Raw genomic sequence first — 19,726 nt, 5'->3', positions numbered from 1 at the left:
ACCATGCATAGAGACCATGTAAACCACGTAAAATTGCCAGTACTTATTCTGACCTACAAAACAGCAATTTCATATGGTACAATCTGAGAAATCTGAATTTACAGAGGGCATGGGCTCTGTGTTGAGTTTGGAATGGCTGATGAAGAGTATCTACCTTGGGATTCTATCCTAATGGCTTTGTTTCCCAAGACCAAGAGTCTATGAGTTGGTTGTATGCTGAATCTGGCTCCAGATTCCCATGGGGCTGCCCTGTCTCCCACTTCTTAGCTTTACCTGATGGTTCTTCTCTGCCTGATCCCCAGTGCTTTCTTCAGAGACTTCGATGAGAGCTTTACAACCACAGCTACTTCTCTTCCTGGACCTTTTGCCAAAATTTCCCCCTTGAAAGTCTCTCACTGTTCTTGGAGACCTAGCTGGGCTCAGGCAATTGCCCCCAGTGTCCAGCTGCTGGCCTCCTGGCAGCTGCATGACAGGAGGAATATAGCTCAGAGCTGGGGGGCCCAGAGCTGAAAGTGAGTTATAGACATGCGTAAACTCTCTTGAAGAAGCCCACAAAGACCTGCACTCCTCCTGATCCTTCTGTATCATCTCAAGCTTGTCTATTTTCTGTTGGGTGTTCCTCAGCAAATCAGCATTCTGGTGCATTAACGTCTGTGCAATCTTGAGATTCAGCACACACTTACTGATGTATTCTTCGGTCATGGACCTACTGTTCACATTGCCCCTGGCTTCTCTGGTTGGCTCACACAAACTGGGTGAACTCAGTGAACCATTTTGCCAGTTCCAGTCCTCAAAGGAGTGCTCTGTGCCAGCTTCCGAAGAGCTGTCATCTTCATGGCAAAAACAGCATGCCTCTCTCTCCATTTTATCCAACTCTTCTTCCATGGACTTCAGTTCATCTATCTGGTCTGAGCTAACCTCCTCAAGAGCTGAGCCAGTTCCTGGGCATTCTTTGTCATCACCCATGTCCAGGCAGCTTGAGTAAATTTCATTGATTTCAAAGCTGCAGAGGCTTGCCTGCCCTGGGCTGGGGCTCCTGGCCTCTTCTGCCCCAGAGCAAGCAAAAAAAGCAGTGTCTCGGTTTTGAGTCTCCTTGGCTATCAGACCTGGATCTGGGGCCTGCGGATCTGGTGTTGCTTTCTCAATGGGAGAAGAGTGACTCCTTGGTGAGTGGCGCTGACTGCCTGCTGGAAAGAGTAGCAACATGCAACAGGTTAAAGTGATCACAGAGGAGAAGCAACCTTGGCTTGTTGCTCAAGCAGCATAAAAATGCACAAAGAGTTTTTTTCATTTTCCTGCTTCCTTCCCAGCTGTAGAAGATGATTGGGTACGTTCATATTTCTAAGTGGCAGAATTAAAATGGCAAGAAATTTCCTTTTTTATAATGTTTCAAATTTTCTATATTGAGGAGACTGTAGATTTAAATTTAAAAACCATCATTTTTATTTGGAAGCAATTAGATAAATTCCTGAGAGTAATCATGCTAGAAATAAATTGGTTGTTACTTGGTTGGTTCTGGAAGTAACCAAGGTGTGTATGGACTCCAAAATGTTTAACTTAGTAATTTTTAGGCTCCTGGTTTTCCCCTAAGGCTTCTGTATTTTCTCAGCGTAAGTGACATTTACAGTTTGGAAGATCTGCAGGTTGTGGTTCTCAGAACACACTCATAATAATGCCTAACCTACGGGTGAAGGCGATACCTGTTTCCTTCAGTTCTTTTATTTCCAAGTCAGAAGTCTCTTTTGCATATTCTGAAGTAAGTCCTAGACAGACATTGGCATCAGGGTGGGGTTCATAACTTTGTACCCTGGGACTCCCAGTTGGCTGAGTTCTCTGGGCCTCAATAAAATCCTATATTAAGGGAGAGATTGTTAAGAACATATCTGCAATCATCTGAATGCTAATGTTGTTTTAGAAACAGATCTAGGTATTAAATAAACTCCCTCTTGTTCCTGTTGGGTAGACTGACTGTAGCTCTAATTAGCTAATCCAGCATTATGACCAATATTTAAAAAGTAAAAACAATCGCTGTCATTCACTAAATGACACTATGTGCCTGTGGGGGTTATTACCAGTCGACCTTCCCCACCTCCTCCTCAATTCTCTGCAGCCCTCACCTAAGTTAAGTAATTAGGTGTCTCTCAGGAACATGGGGAGGAAATGAGAATTTCAGAGACTTACAACTTGGTCTTTAGTTTCTATTTGGTCTAGTCCCTACTCCTATAAAATGAGTAAACAGAAATAGACTCCTAACAACTTCAAAGCTTACCTTTAAGTCATTCTTCAGAATATACTGGATATCTTGAAGGTTCAAAGTTCGGTCTTTTGACTTGATCTGGATGCCTGAGTTGACAATATCATAGTAAGGTTTTGGAAGCCTGACATCAGCTTCTAAATAATTTCCCAAGACTATGGTTTCTTTAATAACTGAGCCATCTAAGCCATTCCAGGGTATGTTGTCTGTTAAAGAAATTGCCACAGGAAGAAATAACATTAAGAAATCAGATGAAATTGGTGGCCTTAGTCAAGTCTCTCAACCCCTTTAAACATTTTATTACCCCTTTAAACATTTATTTCTCTGTTAAAAATAAGTACCTGTAAGCCCAATCACAAATAAGAAATCACTTTACCCCTCTACCAGAATCATGGACACACAGGCTCCCCACAGAGGGTAGCAGAGCTGGGAACTACAGGGGTTTCGTGGCATCAGGCTGTGTGGTCCAATGCATTCATGTTACAGAGCCGTGATCCTGCCCCAGAGACTGTGAACACCATTACCTGGGGGCTGATTCTCACTTATCCCCACAGTTAATATGGCTAAACTGCGGGTGTGTGTCCCTCTCCTGAACGATTCCTCTGTCTTCAGATGTGTGACCATTTCCTTCACATTAAGTCCTGCAGGACTTTTCTGTCTGTCAAGTGCCACTGCATTAGACACAGAGCCTGAGTGGGCTTCATCTCACAGTTTGCTTCTCAAAGGCTAGTTTTCTCTCTTCATTTACAAGTTAAGGGGAGCCTCAGAGAGATCCCTAGGCACTGATACTAAAATCCATCTTAAAAATTTTACTTGGGGGCCTCCCTGGTGGCACAGGCGGTTGAGCGCTGCACTGTGAGGCTGTCTGCAGCCTCTGCAGTGCGGGTTCGATCCCAGCCGGCTGGCCGGCGAGAATCCCACATGGCGCAGCAGACCTCTCCTGTCTTGCCCGCTACTCCCCTCAGCAGTGTATTTCATCAGTCTGCCTGTTCTGTTCCCTGCTCTGTCTCTGGTGAATCCTCTCACCCTCCCACGCATCTGGCCTCTACCGCAGTTCTTGTATAAAAATAAATAAATCTTAAAAAAAAAGTTTTTACTTGGGCCTCCCCGGTGGCGCAGCGGGTTGAGCACCGCACTGTGAAGCTGTCCACAGCCTCCGCAGCATGGGTTCAATTCCGGCTGGACAGAGAGAAACCCAAATGGCGTGGCAGACCTCTCCTGTCTCGCCTGCTGCTCCCCTCAGCTGTGTATTTCAGTCAGTCTGCCTGTTCTGTTCCCCGCTCTGTCCCTGGTGGATCCTCTCACCCTCTCGCACCTCTGACCTGTACCCCAGTTCTTATATAAATAAATTAATCTTTTAAAAAAATTTTACTTGGAGCCTCCCTGGTGGCACAGGTGGTTGGCACAGCACCGTGAAGCTGTTGGCAGCCTCTGCAGTGTGGGTTCAATCCTGGCTAGCTGAGAAGATACCCACATGGTGCAGCAGACCTCTCATATTTCGCCCGCTGTTCCCCTCAGCAGTGTATTTCAGTCAGTCTGCCAGTTCTGTTCCCCGCTCTGTCTCTGGTAAATCCTCTCACCCTCCCACATATCTGACCTGTACCCTGGTTCTTATATGCATGATTAAATAATTTTTTTTTAAAGATTTATTTATTTATTATTTATACAAGCGCTGGGTACAGTCAAAAGCGCGGGAGGGTAAGAGGATTCACTAGAGCCAGAGCGGGGAGCAGAACAGGCAGACTGATGAAATACACTGCTGAGGGGAGCAGCGGGCACAGCAGGAGAGATCTGAGCGCCATGGGGGACCCTTGCTAGTGGCCAGGGATCAAATCGGCGCTGCAGAGGCTGCGGGCAGCTTCGCAGCCCAGAGCTCAACCACTGCGCCACCAGGGGAGGCCCGATTAAATAAATCTTAAAAAATTTTTTTTTACTTGGACTAAATGGATTATCATTGACAAACTGGTGTTTTTTGCTGTGTCTGAATGAACAGGTTAAAGGAGAAAGATTTTTAGGAGATCATTTTGTATCATCCATAAGCACAAATAGGTTTCCTTGAAGAAATCTTTTTTCTATTTCCTGCCTCTTCATAAAACTAAGTAACTTTTGGAGTTACTAAGCAAATAAGGACTTTTGTCACCATCAGTGTGCTCTTTCATCTACCTGTTAAAATCTCCTGTATGATCATAGAAAAGCTGTAGATGTCTGATTTCACTGTGGCTGCCTTCTGTAAGATCACCTCCGGGGCAGCCCAGTTGTACAGCTGGGTGGGGAGGGGTGCTTGAGTCAGGTCCCTATGTACACCTCCATCCTGCCTACAAAGGAAACACAAGGTAGGATTCATGTTTTGAAGAATCATTGGAATAAAAAAAAAAAAAGAATCATTGGGATCACACTGCAATCCTAGCACATTTGCAACATAGTTTCTAGAAACTCCCCTCACCTACCTGCCTGCTGTCCCAATCCCAGAATTTCTACTATTCGTACCTGAGCAGGCTCTGTCCATCCTCCATCTCCTCTGACCATCCTTTCCTGTTCACTGACTCCACTCAAGTCACAGGAGCCCTCTTTCAATTTTCCCAGTACCCAAGCACATCACCACATCTTTATGTTCTGGCTTCTGCATGGCTGCTCCTACAGATACTTGCATGACTTTTTAAAGAATTTCTTGTGGCTAAAGAAAATCTCCTCAGAGAGGCCTTCCCCAACCACCTGATCTAAAAATAGTCCAGTTTTAATAAAACTTGGCTTAAGAGCACTTAATATCCTTAAAATTAATGTTTTGTTCATTTGTTTATTATCTGTCGCCCCTTCACTCAAGCCAACTTCATGAGAAGGTGCCTATATCTCTCTTTTGTATCAATGTACCTCTGAAATTAAACCAAGGCTTCAATGAATACTTTTTTTTAATATTTTTGATAATTTTCTTTTTTTTTTTGAAGGTTTATTTATGCATACAAGAACTGGGGTATAGGCCAAAGGTGTGGGGGGTAAGAGGATCCACCAGAGACAGAGTGGGGAACAGAACAGGCAGACTGACTGAAATACATTGCTGAGGGAAGCAGCAGGCGAGACAGTCAGGAGAGGTCTGCTGCACCATGTGGGTTTCTCCCTGGCTGGAATGGGAGCGAACTCATGCTGCAGAGTCTGCGGATTGCTTCATAGTGCAGTGTTTAACCCCTTGCGCCACCAGGAAGGCCCTTCAATGAATACTTCTGAATAAATTAATGTTTGACTCTGTTAATACACGCCCCCCAAGTCCCATCTGATTCCTCAAAGTCTTCTGGGACTCCTCACTATTGCTGCTTTTCTGAACTCTGCTCTTTGGGAATAGCCCTTGGATTCAGCAATTTGCTTGAATAAGTCAGCTTCCCAACCAAACTCGTTGAGAACTAAGTCAAGAAAGTGAGTTCACCTACATTCTCAGGCTTCTCAGGTTTGTCTAAGACTCTGGCAAGGGGCAAGTCATCTATCACCAGGATTTATATCCTTTCTCTTTTACTTCATTTCTGATAATCCCTCATTCTTCTCTGTTAAAGGTGGCCAGAGGTGGGAGGGTTTCTTTTCTGCCTGTCATTCTAGGACAGTTATTTTTCTGGGCTTCAGGGCTGACATCATTAAAATTACATTTGGCTTTGGCTATGTGATACCACTTGCAAGGCTGATTCTAGTCCTAACGATTCCAATAAGGAGTTGAAGAATAGAAGAAAGTGCTGTATCATTTTTATACCAAGAGATGGAGTGTTATCCTTGACGATGACATTCAACAGCTGACCTACCCAAATAGAGTGTTACCAAAAATAAATGTGGAATGAAAGCTATTTCAGATTCTAGGATAATCAACTCATGTTATCAGCTGTCAATGAAGGGCATACTGTTATGCCCACAATTGCCTGCTGACAGACATTTCTACCTGACGTTCCATTCCAAGGTCAATAAGGCCAAAAGAAAACACACACCTTCCTACCACACCCATATTCCTCTGGGAATCCCAGTTACCTCACAACCCCGCACCTGATCAATCTGTGGATACCAGCCGCTCAGTGCATCTCACACCTTTCTCTTCTATTCTGATTGCTCAGTCACCATCAGGTCCAGCCCTGTGGCCTCCTGGTCTTCCCTGCCCTCAATCTCCATAACTAAGAAATATTCTCAACCACCTGGTTCTAATCACAGCTGGGTGAGTTCAGACCCCCCTTTTCACCCTGGGACCCCAGTTTCCTTATCTATAATAGGTCAGGGCGGGGCAGGACCATCTCCAAAGCTCCTTTTCACTCTAGAATTTACTTTTCTACTGAAAAGTTAAGAAACTGTCATATCTCCATCTCAACAACAGATGGTGCTCCATCATTGGCAAACTACTTGGATTCTGGTAGCTAAGGGAAAGTCTCAATCCCTTAGCTTCCACTGCTCCTGAACTTGTAGCCAACGTGGTAAACCCTGAATTGAACCATTTCGAGTTTTCCCTTTATCTAGGTTCATCCATTCACTTAACAAATGTTTACTGAGCACCAGAACTGGGTGTTGAAGATAGATGGAGCCATGGTCTCTGCTCTCTCAGAGTTCACCAGGTGGCAGGGCCCACACACTTCATATAAACAATTGCAAAGCCAAGGGACAGACAAAACATGCTAGGGACCAGGGCTTCAGCACAGGCTTCAAAAGAGAGATTGTATCTGAAGGGAGATTGTGTCTGAAGGGAGTTTAAAAGAATAATCGTAGGGCCTCCCCTGGTGGCGCAGCAGTTGAGCGCTGGGCTGCGAAGCTGCCCACAGCCTCTGCAGTGCCAGTTCGAACGCCGGGCCACCAGCAAGGGTCCCACATGGTGGGACGGACCTCTCCTGCCGTGCCCGCTGCTCCCTTCAGCAGTGTATTTCGTCAGTCTGTCTGTTCTGTTCCCTGCTCTGGCTCTGGTGAATTCTCTCACCCTCCCGCGCTTCTGACTGTACCCAGTGCTTGTATAAATAAATAAATAAATCTTTAAAATATATATATATATATATATATATATATAAATAAAATTAACAAAAAAAAAAAAAGAAGAAGTTTGTCAAAATGAGGGCCTTCCTGGTAGTGCAAGGGGTTAAGGCGCAACCTATGAAGCTGTCTGCAGCCTCTGCAGCTCCGTTCGATCCACCGGCCAGGGAGCTACCCACATGGCACTGCAGACCTTTCCTGGCTCACCCGCTGCTCCCCTCAGCAGTGTACTTCGGTCAATCTGCCTGTTCTATTCCCCACTCTGTCTCTGGTGAATCCTTTCAACTCCAAACCTCTGGCCTGTAAACCAGCTCTTGTATGCATAAATAAATTAAAAAAAAAAAAAAAAAGCTTGCCAGAGTGAGAATGTTCCAAGCAGAAGTAACTTCTGCAAAGTCCTCTAAAAGCGGACAGGGCGAGGCATCTGGGAATGCGCTTCCCCCATTAATGGGCACTTGAGCCCACTTATCCTGTCCAGATTAGATTCTCTCTGTGGCAAAGACCCCCCAGGGAGACACTCCCTGGAAATCAAATGGAGGTTGCACTCACCTTTCAATCATGTACTCCAGGTTGGTCAGTCTCGCTTCCCCCGTGGAGACGATGTGGACAGCGTATGAGCTGAGGGAGCGGTGGATAAACCCTCGGGAATGCAGGTATCTAAGGGCATCTGAGACCTGAAGCAGCAGGTGCACGATCACCTCCATGTGCAGCACGGGGAACTGGGCCCGCTGCAAGTGAGAGAGAAAAGGGAGCCAGGAGTGGAAGGGAACAGCAGCGACATCTTAAAATGTTCTGTTATTTCCAGTCTTTTCAATTATCCTCACAGCTACCTAGTGTTCTCATTTTACAAGTGAGGAACCTAAAACTCAGAGAGGCTAACTGGCTGGTGTAAGGTCTCACTGACCCAGGCTTCCAGGCTCCAGACCTGAGCTTCTTTCCATCACTGAGCTACTTCAGACCACAGAAAATAAGGAGAAAGTTCTGAAAGCCTGGTGTGTGCATCAGGAATGGCCTGGGGAAAACAGCCAGGCCCACCACCAAAGAACCTTTCCCCCAACCTCTCCAAGCCTGTGCTGCTGGGAGAACGTGGAAATTTAAAGAACCAGTGCAGCCCCTATTCCAGTCAGGTCACCGAGAAAGCACTTCCAAAGGGGCAGACACTCACTCCACCAACACACCTGGCTGATTAAAGTTAATGGCAGAGAAATGGTATTTTAACATAATGCCTTCACCCACGGAAAAGAAAGAAAGGAAAAACAGACCACTAATAGGTAGTCCTCCGCAGGAGGAATGGCTGGGCCTTTGGGGAAGGGCCCTTTCTGACGGGTCTCCCCACTCCTGCCCAGCATCTGTAGAACAAAGTCATGGAGAAAAAAAACCCAATTTGGGGAGGGATGGTTCTGAAGCCACATCTCAGCCCAGAGCATGTATCCCAGGGAGTCTGTGGGCCAGAGAAGCTGTTCACTCCTCCCCGGAAATCCGAAAAGGGACTGAAAAGAACCTCTATATAAAGAAACCTCTCTCTACAGCAAAGATCCAGAACAGCAAAAGTGAAAATGGGGAAATAAGTGCCTCTTTGACCACAATTAGCGAGAAATGTGTTTTTCTGGGCCTGCTGAGCTCTCAGATGCCTGATAAAGAAGTAGGGCTGGCAATAATAAAACAGCCCAACTCTGCCAGTCCACATGCTTATCGGCCTAAACAGCGTGTTCTATAGCCCCATAAGGAAAGGACACAGAGCCAGCTTCTGTGCAGGCACAAATGAGAGCTCCCCTGCTGGGCGAGAAGCGGCCAGGGGGTGAGGGAGGGAGGACAGGAAGGGAAAATGCACAGAGACAGCTGCCTACCCGCTCATGGAGGACGCTGAACAGTGTGCCCACAGTGATGCGCTCGTATACCAGGCGGGTCTTCTCCAGGTCCTGGGACAGGCACACGGCCATCAGCTGCAGCAGGTGGGGGTGCCGCAGCTTGCTGCAAAAGCAAAGAAGTCTCAGGCCAGACTTGAGGAAGGAGGACATGATGGAAAAATAGGAGGCTGCCTGTCTTCTAGGTCCCTTGAACGCATTCCAAACACTATCATTCCCCTACAATATTTTACTATTGTGGGTGGGGGTCGGGGGATCTCTATTGATGCAATCTGTGGCCTCTCACTGATCAGACCCTGAAGATTTAGAGTCATTGATGAGGGTCACTGAGCAAGACACATTGCACACATCATCTACGTCCTAACAAGCACCTACAAGAAACAAGATATGCTCTTGAGGGGCCTCCCAGGTGGCGCATGGGTTAAGACGCAACCTATGAAGCTATCCGCAGCCACTGCAGCACAAGTTCGATTCCCAGAGGCCAGGGAGCAACCCACATGACGCAGCAGACCTCTCCTGACTTGCCCGCTGCTCCCCCCAGCAGTGTACTTTGGTCAATCTGTCTGTTCTGTGCCCCACTCTGTCTCTGGTAAATCCTCACCCCCCAACACCTCTGGCCTGTACCCCAACTCTTGTATGCATAAATAAATACATCTTAAAAATATATATATATGCTTGGGCCTCCCTGGTGGCTCAGCAGTTGACCCCTGGGTTGCGAAACTGCCGGCAGCCTCTGCAGCGCCGGTTCAATCCCCAGCCGCCAGGCGAGGATCCCACATGGTGCGCAGACCTCTCCTGCTGCCTGCTGCTCCCCTCAGCAGTGTATTTCGTTGGTCTTTCTGTTCTGCTCTCCGCTCTGGCTCTGGTGAACTCTCTCACCCTCCCGCACTTCAGACTGTACCCAGTGCTTGTGTAAATAAATAAATCAATAAATCTTTAAAAAAAAAAAAAAAAGATATGCTCTTGAGGAAACTACATCAGAAGGACCACAGGAACTTGCCCCTAGTGAGTCTCACATCAAGCCTATGCTGTGTCTATGAGTCCTTCCAGCCTCCCAGGGGCCTCTTAGTCTAATTTCCTAAAAAGGAAGAGTTTGGCTTTTGACACACCTCTGTAGGAGCTAAGGAGCCTTCTCAGGAGCCTGAGTGCATTCCAAGGCCTCAGTAACTGAGTTGAGACCACAAATTAAGAGCCCACCCCAGTAAAAGCTGAAGGACTAATGCTGTGGAAGCCTAGGTTCTGAGACCCATGGGTGGGTCTTCAATGGCTTAGTCACACTTCCTCAGATGTATGGATCTCATACACTTATGCTCTATGAAGACAGGGACACTGTCCAGGATGGGCCCACAGCTGAAAATGGGGCAGGTCTCAAGGGCTGGAGCCAGAGAGCCAGTGAGGCCTGCAGGCTGGACCATCCAGAGACAAGGTTATGGGGAGCCAATCAGTTGGCAGAATTGAGCCCCTCACCACCACCTTCCCTACTTGTCAGGCCGTTAATTCATTCCTTTTTCTGTTTCTTGGCAGCCAACAGGAGTCAAATTAGCCAACCATCAGAAAATGCAGAGGCTGAGGAACACAACCCTGCATAGCCCAGAACCCAGCTCTGTCCTATAGTGGGGAGTGGGGGAGCCCTTCTCACCTGCTGTGCTCCTGCTCAGCAATTAATAGGTCGGCCAGCCGCAGCCTGCTGCAGTGTGGGTGCGTGGGGAGATTCAGCTCCTTCACCGTGACCCTGCTCCCATTCCACACCAGGCTGCATAGGTAGGAGAGTGTAAACAGAAGGACATGAGTGAGCAGTCAGCTGAATGAGGAGTTCTCCCAGCCACAGACCAGAGAAGTGGGGTTTACACAGAATCTTCAAAGTCCCTGGGCACCAGTGGGTACTCCCTCCTCCTCCCCCACGTCCTGAAGCACCTTGGGAGGGCTTGGAATAAGTGGCAGGAACTCACTGAAGGGCATGGGGAGGGCACCAATCCATCAGGTTTGTACTTTAGAATACAACAGCACCAACAGTACTGGAAGGGGCTGTCCAGGGGCTGGGAGGCCACTTAAGGGCTCATCTGGGCAAGGGAGGCTGATAACTTGGACAGACAAGAAGAAACCAATCCGTGGCATGGGCAGGGAAACAAGGAGTGTATCTCAGCCTTGAGAGGCTAACAGGGGCCCTTTGAGATGTTTCTCCTAAGCAGGGAAGGAGCCCCCAAGCTCAGGGAAGTTAAGAGACCTTGTCTGGAACAACTCCCCATGATTCCACAGGGTTGTGAAGTCTTGGGAGACTGAGAATACCCAGAGGCTTTTGTCATGGCCAGCTCCTGTTATCGCAGCCTCTGCTGCATTTGGCTGAGGAGAGTCACTGTTGATGGTGATCTAGCTTCAACGAGGCCTCAGTTACCTTCTGGCTGGCGCCAGAGGTCACATAGTAACTGGTGAGTCACTTCTAACACTCCAAAAAACACAGAGGTTACAACACTGTCAGAGATTTGGCGATGTTTGTAGACATTCTTGTTCTCACAATCACAGCTGCAAGGGAGAGGGGTACCGGGTGCTGCCACTGACATCTACTGGGTAGAGACCAGGGGCACTCCCAAACATCCTACAGTGCACCGGTGGTCCCTGCCACAAAGACAATGGTGTCAGGGTTGAGAAACCCTGACTTAAACACGCATACTTCCGTGTTTCCATGTGTTTGCACAGAAACCCTCCACACGTAAGGAAGTCACAGGAAGTCCATTCTTCCTGTGGGACGAAATCAGACCAACCCACTGGCTGTTTCCACTTACTTGGTCATGACCATGTAGGGGCCACTGAAGAAAGAGAAGGTGGGCTCGTCGTCAGCTTGGATCACTTCCTTTTCTCCAATCACAGGAAGGGATCCTAGATAGGCGAGCTGCGTCCCCCCTGTGAGATAAAACTGAAAACAAAGCGCAGCTTCAAATTGTGGGGAGAAAGAGGAAAAGTTCTATCTCCAGAATTTTATCATCCAGTTAAAGACAATGACAGTTGCTATTTGACAACTTGCTGAATACCCCCTACACCCTTATAACAGAGTTGTAAGTCTGGAACTTATAAGTCTTGAACTTAAAACTCTTCAAGGTTGGAATATTTTCTTTTACTAGTGAGGAAACTGAGGCTCATGGAATGAGGTCAGACACCTGCCTAAATTGCCTGCCTGGGACGCAGGGGCCTCTTGGGGCCCCCAGAGAATGCAGACCTCTGTGCAGCCAATGTCAACCTTCTTCCTCCCCAACACCCTCACCCCAACCTCAGGCTGGACTGAGCTACTGGCTCAACCAGCAACAATTCCCTACTCTCTCTCTCTCTCTTTGATGGGCAGAACCAAAGACCTAGAAGAGACTATTTTCCCTCAAATATTTCTCAGTTTAAAATCTCAGTTTCTTAAAGGCATTCCAACAATGCTATAACCCCAAGGAGGACAAGGTCAATCACAAACAAGCACAGCTCTCTGCCTCTCTTCAGTGAGAACATATCTAGTGCCTTCCCTGGGAATTAAAGGATCATTTTCTAAACTCCCAAAATCTAGCTCAGGGTCACTCAAGGGAACCCTGCAGGGTTTTCTTCAGTTTCTAGTAAAGACAGGAACACTGCCCTGCAAAGTAGGTAAAGAAGGGCAGGAGGGAAACCACTTTGGAGAGGAAGGAAGAGTTGGACACACTCCTCAGTGGGAGACACGGGGCCAGAGGCAGGGCCAGCTGACTCTAGCAGTGTTGGTTGCCAAGGCAACCTCTTACCTTCCCAAAGCCGAAGCTGTAGATGTTTTGGGCAGAAATGACTCCAGCTTTAAGCAGTCGATTAGGAGAACCATTAGGGCTTCTAGAAATATTTGAATGGAGGAGAGAGAAAAAATAAAGATTAACCACCCACATCCAGAGGAATGATGCTGAACCAAGTTTTTATAATATATACTTGGTTTTGCCTTTACTACCTGAATTTTACCATGGATTTACAGATGATGTACTAGTCAGCTCTGAGATGGGCCTGGGATTCCCGCTCCTATATCCTGCCCTATGTAATCCCTCAGGTAGGGCTGACCTGTTACCCTTGAGGGTATAGCAGAAACAACAAAGTGTGATTCCAAGGCTAGATCCACCTGGGCTTCGGCCCTGATCACCCTTGCATCACTTGCTCTGGGGGAACACTTCGTGGACATCTGAGCCGCCTGATAGAGAGGCCTGACACCCAGCAGTCTGTCAATGCCTCATGTGAGTGCCTCACCTTAGAACTAGATCTGCCAGTCCCAGTCAGGCCTTCAGATGATGCAAAAGCAGAGGAAATCAACCTGGCAAGACTTCCTAACATAGAAACACTGTGAAGAAAGCCCCCACTGGTCCCTAAATGTGGAGAAACGTGGGGCCCACCTCCCCACTTCCTGGGCTATGACTGGAAGAGGAAGGGCTGCCCACGGAGCTAGCAAGTCTCTTAGACCAGTTTAAAATATCCCAAGGACCATAAATTAAGAGCCTGTGGTCTTCTGCAAGCTTAATAACAAAAAAACAAACTTTCCATGGTTTGGGAGTTGACAAAATGCCAGCCAGCTGCCCTGCTGCGAGAGGCTTTTCTGCTGGACTCCCCAGACCTGGAAAGTTCTTTCCCTGCTAAGCACAGGACTGCTCCCACTGAGCCTGCACACATTCCCGGAGTGGGAAGATGACTCGTCTGCCCTTCCTTGTCCAGTGGCACATGTGGCCCTTCTGCCCTCAATTCTTCAGCTGGGCTAGATGCCACCGGTGGGGCCCAGTGTGGAGGAAGACTGGAGGGATGCATAGCAACCCGCTTGGCTCAAGGCAGACTCACCCCGGCATGAGGCCCCCAAATCGGGGAAGGCTGCTGACGAGCCGCTGAGGGGAGTCGATTTTCTTCAGGAGGTCATAGGAGAAACCCTGGATGATGGCCTGCATATGCGCGGCACAGCGCTGCATGAACTCCACCATCTGCAATACAGCCAGAGATGCTCAATGCAGGCACACACCCCTCAGGGTATGAGCGGGTGGGAGCGCCCATCTGGGAACTCTAGAATGGAAGGGCCCAGGTGATTCTCTAAAGGAATGGAATGTTTTCAGGGAGAGGATCTGGCAATAAATGCCACCCCTTGAGAGATGAGGAAAGTGAGGCCGGAGGAGTGAGAAATTACTTGTCTAAGGCCCAACAGCTAATAAGCCGAGGGAGGGAAGGGAAGGCAGGCAGGGGACTCTACCCATGGCTCTCTTCCCTGTGCCCTGCACGGAGCACGGAGCCTCTGTGCTTCACACTTAGGTTATTTAGTCCTCATTTGAACACGTCACACCTGCCAGTGTGTGGCCTCAGGCAAGTAACTTAATGTCAATGAGCCTCAGTTTCCCTCAGGTGTCCTTTGTAATATGGGAACAACAATAGTACCTTCCTGAGAAGGTTGTTATGAATAAATATTTAGTTTAATTTGCAATGTCTTATATGTGGTAGAAATGCTGGTTAAAGGTCAGGCAAAATCACCATTGGTTTCATTTCCTGCTAAATGTATGCTCGCAAAGGCTCAGCAGACTTGCCCAATGTTTTGCAGCTGGTTGACTTGTTTCAATTCAGGCTTGTGTGTCTGGGGCCAACGGCAAGGCCACTGTGAATCCTGCTGTCCGGGGGCCCAGCTGCTGCCCCAGGTTCCGGTCTCCCAGCCCCGGGCCCTGCCTGTGTGTAGCTGCCCAGCGGCCTCCTTACTGCAGTGCTGCGCTCCTTCCCTGCCGCCAGGGCCCAGGTCTGTGGGTTGCGACCCTTCTCGTCGTGCAGTCGAAGGTCTCCCCCTGCGTCCAGCAGTTTGCTGAGGATCCACTGGTTGCCTGAAAACGCTGCTGCGTGCACTGGGGTGCTCCCATCAAAGCAGCGGCTGGGGTGGGGGGCAGGGTTCACAATGAGTATCTACAGCAACGCTCCTGCCTCCCAGGGAGCAAACCCAATAGGTAAGATGGGCTCTTTCTACAAAGACAATCTTCGGTGATGAGGGTTATAACTCCACTGTGAGGCCCCTGGTCTATCCAACAGCAGCCGCACACACACCCCTTCTTCATCCTTATGTCCACCCTCCCAGGCCACATCATTCCCCAATTTAGAGAGGGCACAGTTGGGAATCAAACCCAGAGGGTCTTGTTCCAAATCTGGTGTTCTTTTCCCCTCTGACCCTCACACCGGAAGGCCTGAAACAATTTCTGCAAGGCTGTAGTGCCTGCGGTCAGGCTGGTGAAACTCAGTCTAAGCAGAGGCCACCTCTCTTACGTGGGACTGCCTCTATCTCCCAAATTTGATGGGAGAAGTCCCCAGGCCCTTCAGCAGGTCAGCAACCTGGTCAAGGAGCTCCAACTCAGAAAAATGGAACCAAACTAACTGAGAGAAGAAGGGATGGCCCTTGGTGGGTCCAGGATGCAGTGGGGTGTGATACATAGCCTGGCTACACATCAGAATCACCAGAGCATGTTCCTTTGAATTTAAAAAAAAAAAAAAAAAAAGCACAAATGGGAAGAGGAAGGAAAAAAGGGAAGGAGAAAATACAAAATGAAAGAGGAGGAAGACAAGGTGAAAATAAGCAATCTCCCAATTCCAGACCTGCAGTTCTTTTGCTCAGAGGCAACTACCCCTACATACCGTTGAATGCTTCCAGAAATTTCCTATTCATATTCAAGTAAGAAGAATATGCTACAATGACTGTTCTATATCTATTTTTCTTTTTCAATTAACAATCTTTCTTGGAAACATTTCCATATGAGAGAATACAAGCCACCTCCATTTTTTTAAGTAGCTGTGTAACTACTTCAATACAGGGGTGTAGCATACTTTAACTAATGAGCCATTGAGCCATGTGTCAAAAGCACAAATTCTCAGGCTACACCCCAGACTGATTCATAATCTTCACGCAGAGGATCCAGGAATGAATACCTTTTATAAGTTCCCAGGAGGTGCCAAGGAGGCTGGCTCTAAGGCAGCTAGCCTGCACTCAGCATTTGGGAACCACTGGGTTGTCTTAGGGTGAGCGGCCTCTGGGCCCAAGGAGCGGTCCAGCACAATGAACAGGGGAAAAAAAAAATTGTATATGTTTTAGTCTTTCTCATCATCCTTCCCACAAATAGAAAGTGGGGGGCCAGGGGTGAGAGAAAGCACTAGTTTCACTTCTCATGAATGCTAAAGAAGAAGGGAATTTTTTTGTATCTAACTAAAGCATCCAAGGGAATCCAGATCAAGGGATATCAGAGAGATCTGGCAAGGCAGAGGCATGTTTTATTTGGTCTGCATAATGTTTAAAAAAGAGGTAAAAATAATGAACAGTATTTAGTATTTGGCAGATTTTGCACTAAAAATTGGGATTTTCAGTCTCTTAGAAATTTGCAAAATCTGGCCTCCCTGGCTTCCTTTCCTGTACAGCAGCAGTAGATGCCGATGCACCTGAGACAGGGCCTGTGCCCACTGTCCCCACTAGACCCTGCAAGCATCCAATTCTATGACCTCGAAAGACACAGATCATCAGAACATTTCCACTGAGCACTCACAAATACAACCTCCTCCCAGAAATTTCCCTGGATGGAAGGGAATTTCAGTCACATGAAAACATTCCAATTACAAAATACAAAGCCATAGGGTTAGTCCTCCCATCTGCCCCTGGCACTAGGGGTACTTTTAAAAGGGGGTTCCTTCAAACTGAGTTCTTCAGGGGCTGGGCTCTTGGTCTCAGGTCTGCCATTTACAGAAAGCAACATTATGGGCCACTCAAACTTTCTGGACCCCAGTTCCCTAATCTGGCATATTAAATGTTTGAATTATTTGATCTTCAAAGGACCTACCTTTTAGCCTCCACAAAAGAGACGTACATGCAGCTGACTGAAAAATGCTGCCTTTTTTCTAAGGGATTCAAGGTGGCCTCCCTACAAAGCTGTTACCTGCAAACATCGAGGAGCTAACTCTTCATGAGCTTTGAAGATAAACATTAATATAGTACGGACAGGGGCACAAGGGGTTAAGACACAACCTATGAAGCTATTCGTAGCCTCTGCAGCACTAGTTCAATCCCCGGCCATGGAGATGACCCACATGGTGCAGCAGACCTCTCCTATCTCGCCCACTGCTCCCTTCAGCAGTGTATTTCAGTCAGTCTGCCTGTTCTGTTTCCCCACTGTCTCTGGTGAATCCTCTCACCACCCACAACTCTGGCCTGTACCCCAATTCTTGTATGTATAAATAAATAAATCTTAAAAAAATATATAGTAGGGACAAAAGAGTATATGTGAGTCTTGAAAAAATACAGAAGAAAACACAGCAAAACATTCGCTGTGTTATTTCTGCCTTATAGAATTCTCCCTCATTGATTTTTTCTTCATACTTGTCCAAGTTTCCAAGTTTTCTCCCACTATGAAAGCAACCCTTCCAACATCATAGGGCTTTTTCCGCCCCCCCCCCACCCATTAGGGCTTTTTAAGAAGTATTTTAACAGGGTCTTCTTATGTAAAATAGGAAAGCTATTTCATGGCTTATATGATTGTTCATGTTCTTGGATCTCTTTGAAAATCTGCTGGAATCATGTAAATGCTTCAAAGTCCATTTCTGGTTCTGTCCATTGGGAACTATAAAAATACCTGCTCTCCCTCACTGTCAAGAAGGTCATTGTAAAACACGAATAAGCTAGGTCTTGGGAAAAGGAAAAGCACCACACTGATTAATGACATCATGTTACTATTCCATATTAAAATATGGACAAATTATTAAACTCAGATTCTTTTAAACAACTACAAGGCAAAAGTCATCCTGACAAGTCATGCCAAGTATATTAGTTGGTGGAAAAAGTGGTTGTGAACAAAGAACTCAGTTGTGAAATGTTAAATTGTGTAAGCAGATCATACAAATTATAACCTAGAAGTAGAAAGTCATTAATTAATTAGTGACTAATAAGTTCCACTTAAACACTTCGTAAGGCCTAGAAAAAAATTTTTAGCAGTTAAGTTATATTTCAACATATGTATACAATTGTATTTAACTGATATAAACTAGCAAAGGTTCTTTTAATACCTTGTCAAAGTAGTTTCCAAATGCCTGTCATTTTTTTTTGTTACTTAAAATTTTTCTTACTTCAGTCCTCCCTGCTGGTACAAAGGGTTAAGCACAGGCATCGTCAAGCTATCTGCTCCGTGGCCAGGGAGCAACCCACATGGTGCAGCAGACCTCTCCTATCTTGCCCACTGCTTTCCTCAGCAGTGTATTTCGGTCCGTCTGCCAGTTCTATTCCCCACTCTGTCTCTGGTGAATCCTCTCACCCCACTGTACCTCTGGCCTGCACCCCAGCTCTTATACGCATAAAAAATAAATAAATCTTTAAAAAAAAAATTTCTTACTTCTACTTCCCAATTCATCTTAGGGGCATAATACTTATTTTTCCAGATGTTGTACTTACTGATTTGGATCTGATCCATAATCCACCAGAACATCAACTAATTTCATAAGGCCTAACAATGCTGCAATGAAAAGTGGTGTCTGGCCCAGGGAGTTAACTGCATCAACATAAATTCCTGCAAAGCAAATACAAAGGCAACTATCAGGAAACTTACTGATACAACACAAGGGGAGAGAACTGTACAGTACCCTCATGTACTACTACCACAATTTTTTTTAAAAGAAAGAAAAATTGAATGGATCCCCCTGGGTGGCACAAGGGTTAAGTCTTAGCGCTATCAAGCTATCCACAGCCACTGCGGCATGAGTTCGATCCCCGGACAGGGAGAAACCCACATGTCGCAGCAGACCTCTCCTGTCTCGCCCACTGCTCCCCTCAGCAGTGTATTTCAGTCATTCTGCCTGTTCTGTGCTCCACTCTGTCTCTGGTGAATCCTCTCACAACTCCACTCCCACCCTGCAACTCTGGCCTGTACCCCAGTTCTTGTATGCATAAATAAAAATAAATCTTAAAAAAAAAGTAAAATTGGGCCTCCCCGGTGGCGCAGCGGTTGAGCACTGGGATGCGAAGCTGCCCGCAGCCTCTGCAGCGCCAGTTCAATCCCCGGCTGCTCCCGGGCCACCGGAGGAGGGTCCCACATGGCGCACAGACCTCTCCTGTCTTGCCCGCTGCTCTCCTCGGCAGTGTATTTCAGTCCTTCTGCCTGGTCTGCTCCCTGCTCTGACTCTGGTGAATTCTCTCATCCTCCCGTGCTTCTGACTGTACCCAGTGCTTGTATAAATAAATAAATAAATAAATCTTAAAAAAAAAAAAGTAAATTTGAGTCTTAACTAATTGCACAGGCACAAAACACCACAGATCAACCCATCTACAAGGCAAGGGAGGTGTTATTCATTAAAAAGGTCTCGTACTGACCATAGCCTTCACTGTGGAATAAGTACATAATAATGGGTAAAAGAGGTTCTCAATATTCAGATGTTAAAGGGAATTTTAAATATATGCATGTTGAAAAACACAGAAAACTACAGTTAAGATAAGGCATGCTAACAAGTGGAAATTACCTCAACTTGAAAAAACCGTTTTAAAAAGGCAACTCCTGGGCCTCCCTGGTGGCCCAAGGGGTTAAGCACTGCACCATGAAGCGATCCACAGCCTCTGCAGCACGAGTTCGATCGCCAGCCGGCCAGGCAGCAACCCCCATAGCAAAGCAGACCT

At 47.0% G+C, this 19,726-nt stretch overlaps 1 protein-coding gene across 11 annotated transcripts in view; it reads right to left on the bottom strand.

The window, feature by feature from the left end:
- The window catches only part of TEX14 (testis expressed 14, intercellular bridge forming factor), a 91,739-nt gene that overhangs the window by 40,580 nt on the left and 31,433 nt on the right, over window positions 1-19,726 (bottom strand). For 8 of the 11 annotated variants that reach the window (XM_054689713.1, XM_054689715.1, XM_054689710.1 and 5 more), the window contains 12 exons: window positions 18,512-18,626; window positions 14,803-14,968; window positions 13,909-14,045; window positions 12,846-12,927; window positions 11,877-12,007; window positions 10,736-10,849; window positions 9,079-9,202; window positions 7,781-7,959; window positions 4,418-4,569; window positions 2,270-2,460; window positions 1,701-1,851; window positions 274-1,187 (listed from right to left, as the gene is read on the bottom strand). In XM_054689713.1, coding sequence (XP_054545688.1) covers window positions 274-1,187; window positions 1,701-1,851; window positions 2,270-2,460; window positions 4,418-4,569; window positions 7,781-7,959; window positions 9,079-9,202; window positions 10,736-10,849; window positions 11,877-12,007; window positions 12,846-12,927; window positions 13,909-14,045; window positions 14,803-14,968; window positions 18,512-18,626 — 2,456 coding nt within the window. The remainder of the gene's footprint in view (window positions 1-273; window positions 1,188-1,700; window positions 1,852-2,269; window positions 2,461-4,417; window positions 4,570-7,780; window positions 7,960-9,078; window positions 9,203-10,735; window positions 10,850-11,876; window positions 12,008-12,845; window positions 12,928-13,908; window positions 14,046-14,802; window positions 14,969-18,511; window positions 18,627-19,726) is intronic. The other 3 variants (XM_054689712.1, XM_037495104.2, XM_054689719.1) reach the window with 1 other exon arrangement.

The sequence above is a fragment of the Talpa occidentalis genome, unplaced genomic scaffold, assembly GCF_014898055.3.
Source record: "Talpa occidentalis isolate TD23 unplaced genomic scaffold, MPIMG_talOcc4v2.1 talOcc4.7, whole genome shotgun sequence".
Taxonomy (NCBI): domain Eukaryota; kingdom Metazoa; phylum Chordata; class Mammalia; order Eulipotyphla; family Talpidae; genus Talpa; species Talpa occidentalis.
This window is presented reverse-complemented; position numbering and strand designations above follow the sequence as displayed.